We start from the raw sequence: 19,586 nt of genomic DNA on the forward strand, positions 1-19,586 counted from the left end.
GGAAACAAGCGAGATAAAATCTACAAGAACTCCTCATTAAAGCCAGCCACACATAGCATGCTGCGGATGCTTGCTCGTTCACGCCGCCGCAGCCGCATCAAGCAAGCCTAGTAATGTTTTTCAATTTCGCTAAAATTGCTTTTTTTGCTGATGTTACGGGCTTAAAGCAAAAAGAATATATATCTCTTGCAGTAAATCAGACAAATGAGTAAATAGTTTTTTAAGTAAATTTTTAGAGTAAATAGTTTAAGAAACCATAACATAGCTTTTTTGTTTTTTGTATATTTTTATGATGTGTTAGGTTTATAAGCTACTCGATTGATACAATCATCGTTTAAAAAATATGTCAGCCAAAAGCCAAAAACATCTTTTAGAAACCGCTAAAGAAAAATTCACACATATCATGAAAAGTAAATATACACAACAAACCAATATATCGGTGTAGAATCGATCAATATATTATAAATATTGATATTGATTTTGTTTCTAGTTGCATAGTCAACCTGTTTGTCGCCCTGTTGAGTCCTTCCGGGACTTGCTTGCTGAAGTGTTTGATAAATAATTTTAAAACGATTAAACTTGAGTGCCCAGACGATTTATTTCAGTATTTGGAATATTTGCAACATTTTGAAATGATGCGTGAATGATTGGAGTGGAAGGTAACCGAACGGTGTGTATTTGCTGAACAGCTCCGCACGCTAATAGTGCATATTTTTATGACATTTACGAATTTTGAACAGTTGTTAGGATTGTACCTAGTACATCCCTTTCAACCGCATCTCCAGATAGCTTGAATTTAACTCAATTAATGGAACACAAATACTTCATTCGGTCTTGAGGATGTAGTGGCGTAAGGGCACTATGATTAAATAGTTATGATATTAATGAAGTTAAAAGGAGCATATGAGCTAATTGGTTGCTGCCATCGCTCGGGCCTGAGCACGGACGCGCTTCTCGTATTCCAAACGATTTTGGCTAAAAACGCAGAAAAAGATAATGAGCTATACATCTGTTCTAGAATTATATACTTTATGCTCTTAAAATTAGATTCAAATGTCTGAAATTGCAACTTACCAGTAAATTGTATATGCCTCAGCTTGAGCCGGATCTTTGATATTTGGTTCATTCAGTAAATCCTGAATTCCGAGCAGAATTTGTTTAATTGTGATAGCTGGGCGCCAATCTTTATCTTCGTCCAACAATGAAAGGCAGACGGTACCGGAAGGATACACATTCGGATGAAATAGGGGCGGCTCAAATTTGCATTTCGGAGGTGTTGTGGGATAGTCATCCTTGAAAATCATACGGATTTTGTACAATCCGCCCTCCCATGGAGTCTGCAAGCGAAAAGGAAAATGATTACGATGCAGTAAAACAGTCTATGAATAATTCAAGAGAAAAAAGTTGCAGAAATTTTGAGGTTAGAATGGACGAAATATCATTTTTCAAAGCAGATCTCGCATAATGGAGCATTCTTAGGTTAGAATGGAAGGGATGCCTATCTCTTAGCAGACATAGGGACTTACGCCTTTCTTCCCAGGAACAGCACATTCCCAAGTCATAAGATTTAGGGAGCCATCGGCGTTTTTTACTGGACGTGCAACGAAGCCCTGTTTTACAGAAAAAAAAATGCACGAAATTGATTGAAACATACAAAATGGCTACATAGTTTTGCAGAATAATATGATGCTAAGATGGCAATACTTACAAAAGGATGGTCGCGACGCCAAGCTTTACGCTCTTCACCCAGGCGCCCAATAGCGATACCCGACATTGTTTTTTTCTAGCGAAGAATATTGCAATGCGAATATTTTCTAGCGAAGAATATTGCAAGAGTTTCCGTTTCCCGCTTTCGCCGGCCTTATTTCGCAGAACGCTTCCCTCGGCGTATACAAGACAAATGAAAGCCCGCAATATTCTGTTTGACATTTCTACGTTACAGCTGTTGTTCTAGATGAAATGTTGAGGAAATAGAATATGTGATTCAATGCAAGAACCCACTATTAGCGCCACCCCCCTACTCACGGTGAGTTACTGAGTGACCGAAAAAATCGCTGTTTTACTGGTAAAATGTAGCTTTTCCACCTCTCCTCCCTCTACTGTTATATTTATTTACTTTTCCACATATTTTTATGAAGGTTTGCTTATCTAAAAAGTGATAATTAACGATTTTGGTAAGAGACTGAAATAGGCCCCCCCACTCACAGTGAGTTACTGAGAGACCGAAAAAATCGTTGTTTTAATTGTAAAATGTAACTTTTCCAGCCCTCCCCCCTCCCCTAATACATTTATTTACGTTTCCGCATATTTTTATGAAGGTTTGCTTATCTAAAAAGTGGTGTTTAACAATTTTTTCGGCCACTCAGTAACTCACCGTGAGTGGGGGGGCCTATTTCAGTCTTTTACCCCTATTTCAGTCTTTTACCCAGTCTTTTACCGAAGTGAGTGATTTTGCTGTGATCTGCTTTTGATCAAGCATTCCCCGCGGGCAGCTGTCACATAAAACAGTGTGTAATTGTACATGAGGACTGCACGCGGGGTTACGGGGTTTCTGTTCGAAGGTGATCGCTTGTGTTACGTGGAGCGTGCTACCAGGAAGCTGGTACGAGTGATTGCGCAAGTGGCTTTGTTATTAAACGCAAAACAAGGATAAGCGATCACAAATCGATTGAACCATGAATAGGGAAGGACTGATGAGACATAGTTAAGTCCCATAGAGAGTGTTGTATCACGTGCAACCAATTGTGCCATCGAAAGAGCAAGAGAGAGAGAGAGAGAGAGAGAGAGAGATGGAGAGAGAGAAAGGAAGAGAGAGAGAGAGAGAGAGAGAGAGAGAGAGAGAGAGAGAGAGAGAGAGAGAGAGGGAGAAAGAGAGGGAGAACAACATCAAGTATCCTACTGTCAGACCTGTTGGTGTGTAGCGTGCGGCTTTCAAAGAATGTCATTTGGTGATGTTAGTGTGTTTCGTTCGCTCGCCCTGCCTTTGCTGTAGAAACCCTATCGATCGCCGTTACTTTAAGCGATCATATTATCACTGCGACCGCTGTTTGTGACCATATTTTCCCGAGTGACGTACTAACGGTGCGATTTTCAAAGTTTACCACTAATGAAGAATAAAAGATAAACGATACAGAAAGATGGAAGCGGATCGACCCATTTCCACGACATCTCGACTATGTGGACACAGTGGCAACAGGGAGCGCTAACCCAGAGCTAAGAGAGAGGGAGAGAGAGAGCGAGCGAGCGAGAGAGAACCCTAACTCAGTGATCGGTTGTCTCGGTGCTTGCTGTCATATCGATGTTAGTCTATGGCGCGAGGTGCACACAGCACACAGTTCTATGAACAGTAACGCAACAAGGGTTGGTTTGTTAGATAACGTGAACGGACTTACTAACTTGTTCCCTCTTTCTCTCTATCTCTCTCTCTCTCTCTCGCTCTCTCTATTTCTTTCTTGTTCAATCTACGTATTTCACATACATCGAGAGGGAGCTGTTGATATAAGTTAAAATCAATGTTTGCCAACCTCTGTATGATCATGCATACTTGTCACTTTGAGTTAGCTGAGCATGTGTATGTGAAGTAATGTGCGAGTGATAGTATGTGAAGTGTGTGGAATCGTGCGAAATCCAAATTTGATGTATTTCCTTGTGTGTTGATTGCTTCGTGTGCGTGTAGTGTGGTTGGTGTCATGCTGCACATTGATTGTGCACCCACACTCCAGCTTTCTCTGGTTGAGTGAGGAGAGCCCTGATGGCAGGGCAGTGTGCTAGCCGTCGTATCGCCAATCCATAACTCCTTCCTCTGGTGATCGACTCAATGTAGGCTGCAGGCGTGCGTGTATCTATGGTACCTCGGCAATATTTTCGTGTACTGCAAGCTAGCGCTTATACTGTCCACCTACACACTGTTGTCCAATCGTCGGTTCATTTTGGTTAGCGGGCGACCATCAATCCCAATCTTTCAACCTACCTTATGTCGCTTCGAGCATACTAAATACATACATACATCTTTTTGCTACCATGATCAATGCAATCAACGGCAGAAAGCACCTAATCAACTAACAACCCTGTTCAGGCCATACACCAGTTTACTGTTTTAGTGGTGAAACAATATTTGTGAACGGGGTGAGGATTGTGGTGGATCCGTGATTTACCTAATTTTATGCCGAGTGGTGGTAAAACGTTTTTGATCGCTGAATACCGTGAACTGTGTTGTAGCTCTGTACCTTATAGTAGACGTGCAAGCCGTTTTGTTATCGGATAATAGCTCCCGACGCATTAAGTAAACAGTAATTGGTGTTTATCTAGTGATCCGTGATCCCTCCCACGTGAACCAAAAGCAACAATTCTGAAGGAAAGGGACAGAGGAACATGATAAAGAGAGGGTGCCGGTCGGAAGGTGAGGGGAGGGGCTGCTTTGCTTTTAAATTTAAATTTAATTCCTCTTCCTGTTAATTAATTGAATTATTGGATATCCTTTTTTGCAAGGAATGCTCGTTATATTTTATTCCGATAGAACCAATCAAATGAAAATTATCTGCCATCACACACGGCGAGCCTGTTTTTAAGTGAGCAGCTTGTTTGACAGTGCTAATTATCCATCATTTTCTGCATACGATGCACGATTTTGCACAACCATTGACATTGGATGTATAGGCTCTCAATCGGCATGCGATCGGGGATATTACCCTTAGACTTAGACTACACGCAGCTTAGCGAAACGTACCGTAGATTTGCGTAGCTGTCAAATGGCAGTAGAATGTTTGGGATTCCACTGGGCCCTCCTAATTGTACGTGTAGCGTAGTTAAATGGCAGAATACATCATTTTGCGTTTGGTTGGAAACTACGCAGCAACCCTAGGATCTGTTCGGTTCCGCACCGACACATCACTACTGGACAGTTTGAATATCCATACAATCATTGCTATTATGTTTATTTCGTTTTTTTTCACAATGATCGACTTGAGCAGAGATTATGTAGCGATCATAATTTTGCTCTGCAGCAGTTGTAAATACAGTTACCGTTACTAGCGGGATGTTGATATTTAACGACAGGAAATAGCGATCTATTCCACGCCGTTCCACGGCAATATGCGTGTGTGTATAGATAAGAGAAATAGAAGAAAAATGTAGGAGGGGAGGAGCGGATTTACAAGATAAGTTAACCTGAAGGTTTAAAAAGCATAAACATATAGCGTGTTGAAACTCACTTTATCTTGATCGACATTCTGGATCCCTTGGCGAAGAACGCTGGCGGGAGATTCGATTTAAATTCAAATGGTGTAAAGTGCGGCAACAGCGCGCGCGGAGTTGCTGTCCACTTCGAACTGTGTGCGTGGATCGTGGTTCGCACCGACTTTGGAATGTCGATGGATAAGCTAAGCCGTATGACTAGCAGCAGCAGTACGACTAGCAGCATAAACATTTGTAAATAGTGATTGCTAGCTACATGTCCACAAGCATGAGCGTGTGTATGTGTCTGCGCTGGTGTGTGTAGGCGACGAGGAAGTAAGAAATTTAAATTTTTTTTCCATTCTGGATTAGCAAGAATGGATTCTGATTAGAAAAGATGTTTCTGACGTAGCAGACATACGTACATAACAACAAGCATTCGAATGCAAGTGGCTTCATAAAACTCGGAGCGAATCATATGATCCAGCAACGAATCATAAACAGTTTTTTCTGTTCTGATTTCCTTCCTACAATCTAGTCTGGTACAAAGATTTCACAGAGGTAAATCCAGAGTGTGCACGCCATTGATATAAAAAGAATGACCGAGTGGGAAACGAAGACGTGTGGTTATGCGAGAGTTAGAAAGAGAGAAAGAGCAAAGCGAGAGCACTGGAGTGTGAGCAGCGACAGAATAAACAATAACGGATTCTGGCCGCTTGCTACCGCCACGTTGTCACCTATCCTCACATATTACCATCGTACCATCATTTGTGTGTTGAGCTGATACGTGCGGGTGTACATATGCGTTAAGCGGCCCTTAGACGCACAATACTATTTCGTAATAATTGTATGCAATCTTTTCTTTCCAAATATATTTGTCGTTTCTCGGCAACATTGATCAGATTGCGTTACCAACTTAGATCGAAGTTAAATTTACTGATATCTCAATAGCATCATCGGAAATGGGGTAGCTGGGAACGCTAATAGGGTATGAAATGAAAGATTTTTTTTTGTAAATGACTGAAATAGGTCTCGCCCTCACAGGGAGTTACTGAGTGACCGGAAAATCGTTAATTACCACTTTTTGATAAAGAAACCTACTACTGTGGCCAAAATTAAGGTGACACGGTGTCCAAATTGGTCGCGTAAAGGGATATCTTTAATTGTGTATTTCTTGTAGGTTGTCAGCACTGTTAGTGATAACCATGACAAGTTTTACGTGAAAATATTCTCTGGTGTTAGAGATACGTATTATTTTGTGAACTACTAAAAGTGAAGTCTTCGGTTTTTACCATGTCGACTGTTTTTAAGCAAATAATTTGCACTAAAAATACTTTTTCTGCTGCGGATACACCAATGCGAATGGTACAGAAAGCCTTTGGTGACGATACTATGTCAAACAAAATTATGTACAGGTGATGCAAAGACCACCAGGAGGCTCGGGAACGTTTTGAAGAGGAAGAACTCTCTGGACGACCACCAACGTCAATCAGTGCATCTCACGTCCAAAAAATCAAAGATTTGGTTTTGGAAAACCGTCGATTAATAACTAGAGACTTTGTGCATGATATTTGCATATCAAACATATCCGCCAATTAAATTTTGAAGGATGTTTTTCATCTCAAACGCGTCAGCGCTCGATCACGATAATGCACCATCTCACACTGCGTTGGTTTTTCGCAAAAAACTCCTCTCTTATCGTTCCACTATCACCATATGCGCCTAATTTGGTTATTCGAAAAGCCATGTGGCTATTCGACAAGCCTAAAATTTCGTTCCGGAGACACTGTTTTGTGACGATACAGCAGATTCAAGCCGAAGAAGGTGCTGAAGGCCACTCCAAAAGACGGCTTTTTCAAGTGTTTCGAAAACTGGAAAATTTGTCGGCATAAGTGCATTGTGTCTGTGGGGATTACTTTGAAGGCAAAAAAAATGGATGAAAACTTTCAAAATAAATCTAATGTCACCTTATTTTTTGGACACAGTAGTCCATAAAAATACGTGGAAACGTAAATAAATGCATTAGGGAAGGGGGTAGGGATGGAAATGTTACATTGGTAAAAGACTGGGTAAAAGACTGAAATAGGCCCCCCACTCACGGTGAGTTACTGAGTGACCGAAAAAATCGTTAATTATAACTTTTTAGATAAGCAAACCTTCATAAAAATATGTGGAAACGTAAATAAATGGGTAAAAGACTGAAATAGGCCCCCCCACTCACGATGAGTTACTGAGTGACCGAAAAATCGTTAATTACCACTTTTTAGATAAGCAAACCTTCATAAAAATATGAGGAAACGTAAATAAATGTATTAAGGGAGGGGGGAGGGGTAGAAAAGTTACATTTTACCAGTAAAACAGCGATTTTTCGGTCACTCAGTAACTCACCGTGAGTGGGGGGGCCTATTTCAGTCTTTTACCCATTTATTTACGTTTCCACATATTTTTGTGAAGGTTTGTTTGTCTAAAAAGTGGTAATTACCGATTTCTTCGGTCACTCAGTAACTCACCGTGAGTGGGGGGGGGGGGCTATTTCAGTCTTTTACCCATTTAATCAGTAATAATCGAGTTTGAAGATCTCTCAGTAACTAATCGGGTAAAAGACTGAAATAGGCCCCTCCACTCACAGTGAGTTACTGAGTGACCGAAAAAATCGTTGTTTTAATGGTATAATGTAACTTTTTCACCCCTCCCCCCTCCCCAAATACTTTTGGTAAAAGACTGAAATAGGCCCCCCCACTCACGGTGAGTTACTGAGTGACCAAAAAAATGATTGTTTTACTGATAAAATGTTACTTTTCCACCCCTCACCCCTCCCCTAATACATTTATTTACGTTTCCGCATATTTTTATGAAGGTTTGTTTACCTAAAAAGTGATAATTAACGATTTTTTCGGTCACTCAGTAACTCACCGTGAGTGGGGGGCCTATTTCAGTCTTTTACCATACTTTTATTTACGTTTCCGCATATTTTTATGAAGGTTTGTTTATCTAAAAAGTGGTATTTAACGATTTTTTCGATCACTCAGTAACTCACCGTGAGTGGGGGGGCCTATTTCAGTCTTTTACCACTAATCGTAAGTGGGGAGGGGGGGGGGGGGTGAAGGAGGAGGTCTATTTCAGTTTTTTATCTGGTTTTCTATCTTGCTTCTTTGTATTAGTGTTTTTATTTCTTTTTTCTATAATTTTGTCAAAAGATGGCAAATTTTTCAGTGCAACTGCCGACGGCACCACCTCAGCAATCGTTTCGTATATGTTTGTAACACTACTGCTTCATCAATATCAGAATAAAGTGAATGCATTCGCAATTAAATCACAGTGGTTGTGCAGAATCAAGTAGATTTTCTAAAGTTGCTGCCAAAGAAACCGTTGTTGGTTGGTCAATCCCATGGACTCGTTCGATTAGCAAGCCAATTCTGCACGACCGATCTTCCTTGCGCTCGATCTCTGTGTTGCAATAGACCGTATCTGCACTGCTCTGGTAGTCTTTCGCTTGGCATTTAGCTGCGAATCTTCAAAATTATGCCCAAAGGGTCTAGTAATGCAGATTTACCACTCGGCTGGGAAGTCAACACCGACTACGATGGCAAGATTTATTTTATTGATCACATCAACAAGAAGACAACTTGGATTGATCCACGTGACAAGTAAGTAGTGCAATCAATAATATCTTAGATATATTTGCGATTTCATAGTTCGGTAAAAGACTGAAAAAGGCCCCCCCCCACTCACGGTGAGTTACTGAGTGATCGAAGAAATCGTTAATTACCACTTTTTAGATAAACAAACCTACATAAAAGTATGAGGAAACGTAAATAAATGCATTAGGGAAGGGGGGAGGGGTGGAAAAGTTACATTTTACCCGTAAAACAGCGATTTTTCATTCACTCAGTAACTCACCGTGAGTGGGGGGACCTATTTCAGTCTTTTACCACCATTTATTTTTAACATTATCTATAATGCGTTACCGTCCCGTTATCTCTAGGCACACTAAACCAGAAACTTTCGCCGATTGCATTGGCAACGAATTGCCGTTCGGTTGGGAGGAGAGTTACGATCCACAGATTGGGACGTACTACATCAACCACAACACGCAGTCGACGCAGCTGGAGGACCCGCGATTGCAATGGAAGAGTAAGCAGGATGAGATGTTGCGAGAGTATTTATGCTCAGCACAGGACACATTGGAGGCCAAGAAGGAGATTTTGAACGTTAAGACGCAAAGGTTACATTTAGCACAGGAAGAGTACAATCACCTCAATGCACTAGCCGCTAGCCGAACCAGCCGTAAATATGCGAACACAATCAATCTATTATATTTTTGTTATAACATGCGTCATTCTTTTCTATCGCTACAGTTTGCTCGTCGACCAGCTCGTGCAGCACCAAGTTCGATCCCGAGCTTCTGCGCGCCGATTTGAACATCGCGAAAGAGCGTGTATTTCGGTTAAAAAAGGAACTGTATAGGATACACAAGGAGATGCGCAGTACACAGAAAGGCGTTGATACTTTAGCCAGGTATCTTAGCAGTCGTTATTCTGCTTTCTGATGACGATGGGTGATTATTGTATATTGTTTTATTACTGTATTTTCGCAGCGTGGGGCAAAAATTGAACTCACACATAAACGGTTGCTACAACATCAGTGAAGCACAGGCCATTATGGAGGAGGTGAAGATGATCCAAAAGTCACTGATAACAGGCGAGCGGGAGAAAAAGGAATTGATGAAGAGCTTGGCGCAAGTGAAGGACGATCTAACGCGGTTGCAGCTGCGCCAAGAGAGTCCGGACGCGTCTACCTTCAATTTGGCACAAGATCGCATTTGTGCCGCATCACAAACCGATTTGTCATCCGAAAACTTTCCGATGGGTGCGCTAGAGATGGCTAAGATGCGGCAACGTTACGACGAGTGGCGTCGACGAGTGAAAGAAATTCAGGAGCAACTAGCTGCTCTCGAGGAGAAGATACGACCAGGAGAGCTGGAATCAGACCAAGATCGGTTACTACTATTTCAAGAAAAAAAGCAGTTGCTGTTGGAGTATCGTAGCATCACACCCAAATCGCGCTCACATTCGGAGATGCGGCGTATTCAGAGCGTGTGTCGCCAATTGGAAGCGGATTTGAACATGGCGTATGAAGAATCGAATCAATGCATCGCACATCGTTTAAAACTACATGAAGAGAAACAAGCCTTGCTGCAACAACTGCTCGAAGCTCTCAAGGAGTTTACGCATCTGGAGATCCAATTAAAGTCGCTTTCGGCTAGCACGTTGTCAATTAGCAGCAGCTCTAGCCTCGGCTCTTTGTCAACTACATCGAGCAAGGGTTCGCTTAGTGGTATAAGCTTCACAGACATATACGGCGACCCGCTTTCGACCGATCCCCAGATTGATACGGTCGATATGAACCGACGCGTGCAACATTTGTTCCATCCAAGTTCCGATGTGTCGTTGTCCCCGCGAAGCAGCCTATCGACCGAAACACGACCTGCATCTCCGATGAAACATGAATGGGGAACAGGTTGTGAGAATGGATCAAGCTACGCAGCAAACGTAACATTTACAGGCAATGCGACTATCAAATTACCTACGGGTACGAGTGGAGGCGTCCTACCCCCTCCGATGGTTGCTTCCAGTTACACTTCGTGCGAGTACAATTTCGACCGACAGCGCTTGGAAGAGCAACTGCAGGATCTAAAAATAAAACAACTTGGCATTGTGCCTTTGTCGCCAATCTACGAAAAACCATCTTACCTAGACATTACACCGGCTGTTCTATTAAGTCGTTCGTCCTCCACCTCGAATACACGCTCTGTTTCGACCACGATTAGTGATGAATCGGTGGCCGGTGATTCTGGTGTGTTTGAGGCCTCTCGGGCTCCCTTACTGACTAAGGACTGCGCCCAAGTGCAGATCGGTATCCGCTATATGAGTGACGACAGCACACTGTGCATTTCGATTGAGAAAGGGAGAAACCTAACAGCCCTCTGTCTACCGGAAAGCTGTCAGTTGTTCATTCGGGCAATACTTTTGCCAATAAGCTCTTCGATGGTATCGGCAACCCATCATATCCGCACCAACACAGTAGCGGATTTTGCGAAACCAGTTTTCCAAACTGTACTCGTGCTACAGTTGCCCCTAGAAAAGGTTTGTACAAAGTCTTTGCATGTGAAGGTGATGGTACTCGTTGGACAACGAGAAGATTGGGTAGGAAGTGCCCAGATTAGCTTGGCAGAGTTCAACCCTACTGATGCGTCCAGCAAGTGGTATAACATCATAAGCCGAAAGTCAATGAGCGAGACCGATCAGATTGATGAAAGAACTGGTAGCTCGTCTTTGGTGATTGGAATTAAGGAAGAATCATCGGATGATTCTACCATTATATCATCTTCTCAAACATCCACATTAACGCGCAACCAAGGCCAGGATGAGCTACAATCCGTGATGGAGTTGGCAGATGAATTTTCGAATAACGACGACGAGGACGACGATGATGAAGATGAAGATGAGCATGTATATGAAGTCGAGGACATTGAAGAAGAAAGCTGTGAAAAAGTGCAGCTGGAGCCCAGATCATCCTATTTGGGGAGAAATATAACTAAAGATAATAGTGTAGAAAGTTATGTTAGAGGCGGCGATCAGGGAGTAAAATTGGAGTCCAGAGAGACTCAGTGGCAGGTGCAAGGTGTAAGTGCAGGTAAACAAAATGAATTCCTAAAGAGTGTTCTAGTGAAGCTCCCATATTTTCTTTACTTAATATATTCTCGTTTCGTTATAGACGATACTGATCGAATGATAAAGAACTATATGAATTGTGTTAGGGGGACCGTAGTTGATCGGGATCCTTGCCATAAAGAAAACAAACAGGAGTTAATTCTGACCGTCGAGGTGGCTGACAAGGAAACGAACACCGAGTGCGCCTTCTTGCCGGAACGGAGTCGCAGACGATTAGATAGTCACCATTCTGGTGCTCATCGGTCCACTACTTCTGCTACAATCGAAGAGGGATCGATTGTCGATGATCGATTGGTAAAACGATCACAAACCTTTTCCCCAAGGTAGGTAGTCTCAATATAATTTAATAATCGTTATTGATGGTATTATTACTGTTTTCCCTTTAATCACAGTGCCGTAGCTAGTAAGACCCGATACATATGCCGATTGAACCGTAGCGATTCCGACTCTGCCATGCATTTCAACAATCCCGTGACGCCTCATCCGTTTAAGCGAGGCTCTGTTGAGCGACGCTCTCTTCGCTATCATAATCGTGTATCAAAAGCTATATATCATAGTAAGTGATACAATGTCTTTTCAGACCTTTGTTCCAAAATGGAATTTTGATTGATTTTTCAATCTAATTTTGCAATGTTTTAGAAATGCACCCCGCAGTGCCACGCACCAGTCTAGATCTGGAACTCGACCTGAAAGCACAACAAACGAAGCTCGAGACTTTGACTGACGAAATCGGACGGTTACGCGAATTGAAGTATCGATTAGAGCAAGCTCGTGATAATAACGATGTAAAGGTTGCAACATGGGCCCTGGAAAACGAAGATTTTTTGCGACTCGTAAAAAGTGTGAATACAGCATCACCGGAGGAACGCCAACTAGCTAAACTGTTGATGAAAACGTCCAAAGAGATCTACAAGTTACGCAAGACAAAAGTCGGCAAGGGCAAGCTGGATTCGATATCATTTAAGTAAGATAGTAAACCTATGCAATCGGTGACAACCAGATTTCATTTATGAATGTTTTGTTTCGTACTTTAGGGAAAAGATGGCTTTCTTTACAAGGCGTGGTGTATCGGTACCGGAACTACCATCGGAGATCTTCATACAAAACGGTGAAACGTGCGGAATGGAATCAAACTTCATGGGTTTTACGGGAGAAGCAAAGGCGTTAACGTCGGTGGCGATAACATATAATCCCTGTTCAACCGTCAACGTGCAAACCCATAATATTGAATTGTGCAAAACCATATCAAAAGAAGGCAATGCTGATGAGGGCGAAGGAGGCGCTATGACACCAACAAACTGTGACTCGGTAGAAGTGATTGTACCAAACACAAATGAATCTAGCACTGGTCAAGAGGAGGATATCAACAGTGCTACTGCCACTGGCTCGTATAACAATGTCGATCGAACGTTAGGTGTTCAAGTTTGATGCTGATGGCAAAAGGGAATGTCTAACTCGTGTCTCTCTCATTATCTGTATCATATGCTTCATACTTACACAATTTACGCCTAATCCATCGGTATTGTTAATTTTTCCTTTTTAAGAATCGATCGAAGATCCTACTATTTTTTTTTAGAATTATTAGTTTCAGTTGTAATGTCGCGATGGTATAAGGTAAAGATCAAGTTTAAAATTACTTTTATGTTGTAACATGACACTTCTCCAAATTTTCACTGTTCTAAAATGGCAACCCCCATTTTTTTAAATGCCCTTTTATGACTAAATTTCGTTTTTTCCAATAATGTCTTGAGGGTAGCATTGCTTGATCGAATCAGATCCAACGATGAATCAAACTGGCACAGTGAATAGAACGTTTTGTGGTGAGGCGAATCATAATTGTTACGTTAGTTGTTGAATGCTGGCATCAAATATCTGCCGTCAAATTTAGAAATATAACCGAAAGGTATGCATGCTTTCGAATGTAGCATGAATGGTATTGCTCGCAAAATCGTTCAGCTTTTGATGATGCGAGTGGTTTGAACAAAGGCGTTAAAAACCAAAAGTCTAAATGTTGAGGAAGGTTTACAGAAAATCGTCTAATATGCCTGGATGGAAGCTGTAATTCACAAGGCTAATGCTAAAAAAATGTTGTTAATCTGCGCCAGCGTCAACCTACGAACATCAGCTAACTCTGTTTCTTTTATTTTGTTGTAAAAAAATATAGGGTAACCAGTGCGCGTAGGAATGCAGATGCTTTGAAAATTAAATCGAAACGTGCAATAGCGAAAAATGTATGAACTTTGTTATATCTGAAGATGGATATTTTTAATTTTAGTATATGTTTTTATTAATGTTATTTTTACTATTCAGTGTATTGCTTATTATTATTGTTCGACTGATTTCTTTTCGTTCTCGTGCGATACAAAGTTTATAACCATCCATTCTCCACTGCAATCCCTATCACCTTTTTTGAACTATATATTTGCTATTATTTTTACTTCCTCCGCTAATTCAACAAATCTGTTATTGATGCTTTTATTAGCTTGAAGAGATTTTGGTTTATACTCATTCATTTCTGTTTGGCTTTTTCGTTGATTTTTTATGAGTCCATCGTAAAATTGTTTGGATACAAAAACAATTTGCAAAATACTGTCACGTTCGTCCATAGGGACAATAAAATGGAGGAGTAACTTACCTTGTATATTTCATACAATCCATATTATCAATTATATTTGTTATATGTGTGCAGTATATTTGTGCAAATGTCTTGCGCTTAGGATTGAAAATTAAACTTTTAATAATAAAAAAAACAAACGATCACGATAAAAAGACAAAAGATGAAATCTTGAATGAATTGAGATTGATGCCAAAACCTGGTACCAAACCTACCAGACTCTGAGTCTAGTAAACGCGACTGAAAATGCTTTATTTGTAGCCTTTGGGCACAGTTGCCATTGAAGCGAACGATGTTGATTTTTATAGGTGTGGGTGGCTATTTTGGTAGTATTAGTAATTATATTGGATTTGGAATGTAAAAAACCACCAGTTCATTCATAACATTCATTCATTTCAGCAATAGTATAGCAGTTTTGTTTGCAAGACAATAGATACCTTATAGGGGGAGGGGAGGGGGGGGGGGGGAAGGCAACAGGACCTTATAACATCTCCGGAGATTACAGTTTTGTCGTAGGGGTGAGGTGCAAGGTATGTAATGTGGTTCCTTAATGTTTAACCCCTTGTCCACACTTCCTAGATTCAAATCGTAGAAACTAGCAGTGGCAGCTCTAATCCTAGAATCTAATCGTTATTGTCTGGGATTACATTCATTTTTCCCTAGATGCTAGAAGTGTGGACCCACGTTCAGGGGCCCAAAAGCGACCAGTTTTCTGAATCTGCCATACAAAGTGGCCCCTTAAACATAAAAGGACACAAATGACACAAACGTGTCCCTCCTCCCCATGGGTTTTTTAGTTTGAGGCTCATTCCATCGGTTATTTAACACAATAGCCTGAAATTCATAACCCCTAAAGTTATGTAAATCAGTTGAGATGTTGAATTTTACTAAAAGAAAAAGTTTGTGTCCTAGCTATATGGACTTTTCCATGCCACGCGAAAAATTACGCATGTCGCGATTACATATGCTGTCAAAAGAATATAGGTCTGCGTCCACGTAGCGTAAAATCAAGGGTAAACCAAGCATAAACGCTGTTGGCAAATACTTCGCAATATGTTCTTTTTGTGGCTAGCATTGCTACTGTGTTTAATCCTTTGCTTTACGTTTCATGTATCGCTGCCTTGAAAGTTGCTATCGTAAGCATGCATCTAAAGATTGTTGCTTATGGGTGGCAAACCCATAGTACATGGAATGTACGAATGAATGGTTTTTAAAAACGATGGTTTAATAATTGGTGTATTGTAGTAATTATGGTTATTACATCCGTTTCGTTTTCTTCGTTTTTTTCTTTCGGTGAATACAACCGGGGAGATTTTAGAATGCCTACAGTTTCAAAATGCAACCACAATTGCCGTATTCGGCAAAAAAGATCAACGACACTAGTTCATATTCGGTCCTGATTTGTCTTTTGCACTGCAATACAATTTATTTGCATGTTTGATAATTTAATCGAGTCTCTCGGTACTGTTGACAATCAGGTTACTGCGATTATATATGAGCAAGCGCATCTAACGGACCTTCTTGCTGATCTGTTCGATCAGAGCATCAATCCGTTCACTTTTGCCCTTAAAGTTTTTCGGATGTGGACCGATCATCTGCACGAACTGCGGTACATCTGGTGAGACCTGTGAAATTTCCTTCGCATAAGTATCTCTAGTCTCGGGTCAGCCTGTTGATCTCGGGATGAATGTACTTACCTGTACAAACTTTGCCAGTGCCTTCATCGTGCGGAACAAATGTTCTTCGGTAGGGCAGTTATTGAAGAACTGTAGCAGTGCCATCGAGATCTCCACTGCTACATCGTCAAACACTACCGTTTTCACCTCTTTGCAGGCGATGTTGTGCACGAGTGCAGTACCTATGTCTTGTAGGCGTGGACAGGTGGCTAGCAAACAATGCACCGCCACCTTCGTAGTGGCACGTATATTGGATGTCGTCTGCCCGTTGTAGTTCCACTCCGAGATGTACAGCAACCATTCAGATGCGTTGTTATTCTCGAACAGATTGCACATCTGCATGAGTCAGAAATTGTACATACAGCTCAGAAAATTATTTCGGTATCACTAAAGTCTTACGGCTACGGAATTAATACTTACAAACAGTGCGATCGATTGCTGTTCCTCGGGTGGATGGCGATCGATATCCTGGGCAAAGTTCATCAACACATGTTCCTTCCGGTCCTGGTGTAGGAGCAGTATGATGTCCTCCTTAAGCGCCGCACTCGCCAAAGCTCGCAATAAATGAACTCGTACATCTGTCGAGAAACACTGCTGATCGCGGAAGATGCGTCCGACGAACACGAGAAAACAATCTCCGAATGTCCAGGCACCCTCGCCTAGTAAAAGATATTGGTGAAGCTGATCGACCGCTTCCTGCTCTTCCTCCGATAGCTTCCCGTCCACGAAGTCAACCAATCGCTCCAATTCCAGTTTGGGCTATATTACAGATAACGCACATTTATGAGTATGGAGTCGAATGATAGATTTACCTGAAGTACTAACATCGACCTCGTTGAAGATAATCGGTGGCTCACGGTTACGCTTGCGTTCCTCTTCTGCCAATCTTTCTGCTTCTTCTTCTTCGAGAACCTTCTGTGAAGGCAACAAATGCGAACCGTTTGCTACAGTAGCGCGATCATTGTTAGTGCTACCATGTGCGTCAGCTTCTGTGTCCGACATCGCTGTCAGTGACGGTTTGGTAGATGAGTTTTTAAAGATATTATCGAACTCCGGCAGAACTTAAGGCACCGTCGGTGCTGCACTATTGATAGCTAACACTGTATAAGCCACACTAATAACTGTGTGTGAGATCGATGATTAAGAAATAGGAATACATAAGAAGCAGACGAATGTAAATGAAAGCATAAGTAATACTTTGTGTGGTCCGCGGCCACGTCCACGATGTATATGTACGTTGTGCTTGGTGATGAATTTGTATCTTGCATGCAAATGTAATAAATGTATGTTGATATGATATAATTACATATAACAAACAATATGACTTTTTGTGCGTGGCTCGTCCCTCCAACTGGGTGTTACACTGCGGCCCGGATGCTAAGATGAGCTGGAGACTACTACTTTAAAACAAGGTGTGCCGCATGAAGATGGCATCCTCGAAGAATCCAAATAATTCCCATAATAGAACGTTTTGGATAGAATATGCCCACATAAATTTCACTTTGAGTGGTAATTCCCTTTTAAACCGACACTTTTTACCTTATTCCTGATTTGCATTACAGTTTTGCTGCAAACTATTGTGAATCTTCTGCGTAATTTCGTTGTAGATATTAACATAAGATCAGAAAATGACAATACAATTTTCATTGTATTAGAAATTCTGTAAAGAGTATATTTATATCTCCGCTTATCACCAATACGCCATGTAGCATTAACATAAATAATGAAGAAGAATGTCTATAAGGTTTACGTTGTCCTTCAAACATACAGCTCAAATGCTACAGCACATGGCGATGAAATGATTTCGCGCATCTGCTGTGCCTGTAGAACTAATCGTTCCCTTCTTGATGAGTCACAGTATTTGAAATAGAAAGCTAAATGCACTAGAAAATCTCATTGCATCATTGCATCTCCTAGAATGGTTTGGAATTGCAGCATATAATATGTAAGAAACGATGAAAACTGCCTGGATAAAATAAAAAAGTTACATTAATTCACCACGGAAAAGAACGACGCAGTTAATTCCATCTTGATCAAGCATCCTCAGCATCATCGTTGAAATTGCTGATCTCCTCGAAATCACCTGCCGACCATTTAGGCCACCCGGAATTGTGCAGCAATAGCGTAGCACCGGTACCACCAGCACAGGCGGAGCGGTCCCAAAATCTAGACTATAAATAGCCTCTGTGACACTGGTATGTGTACAGTGGAGCGAGGCGTGTGTTTTGTTTGCTTTTCAGCCGACAAAAAAAATCTTGCTCCACATTACTAAAAATTTCAAATCACTTGACTCCAACCCTATCATGATGGTTCAATGCATGGAAAAATCTGCATCGTATTCCTCGTCTGGTTTTGTTGTACTACCTAACGTTATTCACTTCCAAATGGCTTAACTTTCACTTCGAACTCATCACAAAAACTGCAACTACAGTCGATGGTTGAATCTTCACTATTTTTTATTCGTATCGGTAAATCCATCAGCTATGACTGACACCTTATACCATACCGAGAGGCACGTGCCTTACGCCGTGTGCACCGGTTCCATTCGCCGGTATTTAACACAACGGCATGTCTTTAACCGCCCTCCGAACTTCTCTATTTTTAGTGCCAGGTACTAACTTTCCCGAACCTCTGAATGCGGATCGTGGGCCACTCTGTATCTCTATCTTCTTACGTAGACGATCGCGGGATCAGGTTGATTGTGCACGCAATATTCCATACAGTTTCGGGAAGCCCATATTAATGCATAGGAATTTATTCGCGGAAGTTGATTGAATATAGTTCTGTTGCACTCAACGTAAACGGACTGTACAGAAAAGGTTCTTAAATGCGGTCTTACCAAGCAGTTTAATCGATCTTCAATCAACAGCCTTAGAGAGAGAGAGAGAGAGAGAGAGAGAGAAAACCTGAGCACCGCACAAAACTTGTTCAGCTTCAACACTAACAGCTCTCGAAATCAGCGCACCAGCGATTCACTGATGCGTTTGCCTGCTTCTCCTTTAAAATGATAGATCCAGACTGGCAGTGTTGCTCGTTGTCGTCGTAGGTCGCTGATGCACAGTGATCTAGTTTGTACAATCGTGCGCCTGCGCTCTGTTGTTATGACCTTACGCTGAACATTTCCTCCCTGAAAACCAAAATGAGTGCCATTTTCCACCAGTCTAGCAAAATTGTATGGATGAAATGGTGTTTTCATGACATTTCTCACAATTTTCTGCTTGTGAGCTCCTATGCACATGGTCCAGTGCGAAGGAAGCTCTCTTACAAATGAGTTATCTTTGTAATAACCTGCTCGGGCGATCGAGCCAGGGAGGGAGCCACGTGATTCCTAGTGCATTATTGCCATTACCTCACCTTTCCAGGTAAAAAAAAAATTAAAACCGCATAAGA

The 19,586-nt window shown here is 41.5% G+C and overlaps 3 protein-coding genes across 14 annotated transcripts; 1 reads left to right on the forward strand and 2 right to left on the reverse strand.

The window, feature by feature from the left end:
• Positions 1-579: 579 nt before the first annotated feature.
• Positions 580-1,910, reverse strand: LOC125953546 (SUMO-conjugating enzyme UBC9-B). The gene is made up of 4 exons (XM_049683176.1): positions 1,709-1,910; positions 1,527-1,610; positions 1,075-1,337; positions 580-975 (listed from the first exon to the last, which is right to left on the reverse strand). Exons 1-4 carry the CDS (start codon positions 1,772-1,774, stop codon positions 909-911), a joined length of 480 nt encoding a protein of 159 aa, XP_049539133.1. The 5' UTR covers positions 1,775-1,910; the 3' UTR covers positions 580-908.
• A 572-nt stretch (positions 1,911-2,482) lies between these two features.
• On the forward strand, positions 2,483-14,160 carry LOC125953496 (protein kibra). Of its 8 annotated transcripts, none has more exons than XM_049683163.1 (9): positions 2,483-2,561; positions 8,370-8,819; positions 9,158-9,459; positions 9,531-9,690; positions 9,770-11,868; positions 11,950-12,229; positions 12,299-12,462; positions 12,546-12,870; positions 12,941-14,160. In XM_049683163.1, the coding sequence occupies exons 2-9, from the start codon at positions 8,695-8,697 to the stop codon at positions 13,332-13,334; spliced, it is 3,849 nt and encodes a 1,282-aa protein (XP_049539120.1). In that variant the 5' UTR covers positions 2,483-2,561; positions 8,370-8,694; the 3' UTR covers positions 13,335-14,160. The 8 variants fall into 8 exon arrangements, with proteins under 8 accessions (XP_049539120.1, XP_049539100.1, XP_049539109.1 ...); XM_049683143.1 differs by lacking the exon at positions 2,483-2,561 and adding an exon at positions 2,835-3,360 and having other exon boundaries at positions 8,334-8,819; XM_049683152.1 differs by lacking the exon at positions 2,483-2,561 and adding an exon at positions 2,835-3,360.
• Positions 14,161-15,916: 1,756 nt separating this feature from the next.
• LOC125949489 (uncharacterized) lies at positions 15,917-19,246 on the reverse strand. Of its 5 annotated transcripts, none has more exons than XM_049676629.1 (6): positions 19,142-19,242; positions 19,036-19,066; positions 17,022-17,317; positions 16,617-16,955; positions 16,218-16,532; positions 15,917-16,145 (listed from the first exon to the last, which is right to left on the reverse strand). In XM_049676629.1, exons 3-6 carry the CDS (start codon positions 17,196-17,198, stop codon positions 16,029-16,031), a joined length of 948 nt encoding a protein of 315 aa, XP_049532586.1. In that variant the 5' UTR covers positions 17,199-17,317; positions 19,036-19,066; positions 19,142-19,242; the 3' UTR covers positions 15,917-16,028. The 5 variants fall into 5 exon arrangements, with proteins under 5 accessions (XP_049532586.1, XP_049532852.1, XP_049532757.1 ...); XM_049676895.1 differs by having other exon boundaries at positions 19,162-19,187; XM_049676800.1 differs by lacking the exon at positions 19,036-19,066 and having other exon boundaries at positions 19,142-19,246.
• Between the last annotated feature and the right edge of the window lie 340 nt (positions 19,247-19,586).

The sequence above is a fragment of the Anopheles darlingi genome, chromosome X, assembly GCF_943734745.1.
Source record: "Anopheles darlingi chromosome X, idAnoDarlMG_H_01, whole genome shotgun sequence".
Classification (NCBI taxonomy): Eukaryota; Metazoa; Arthropoda; class Insecta; order Diptera; family Culicidae; genus Anopheles; species Anopheles darlingi.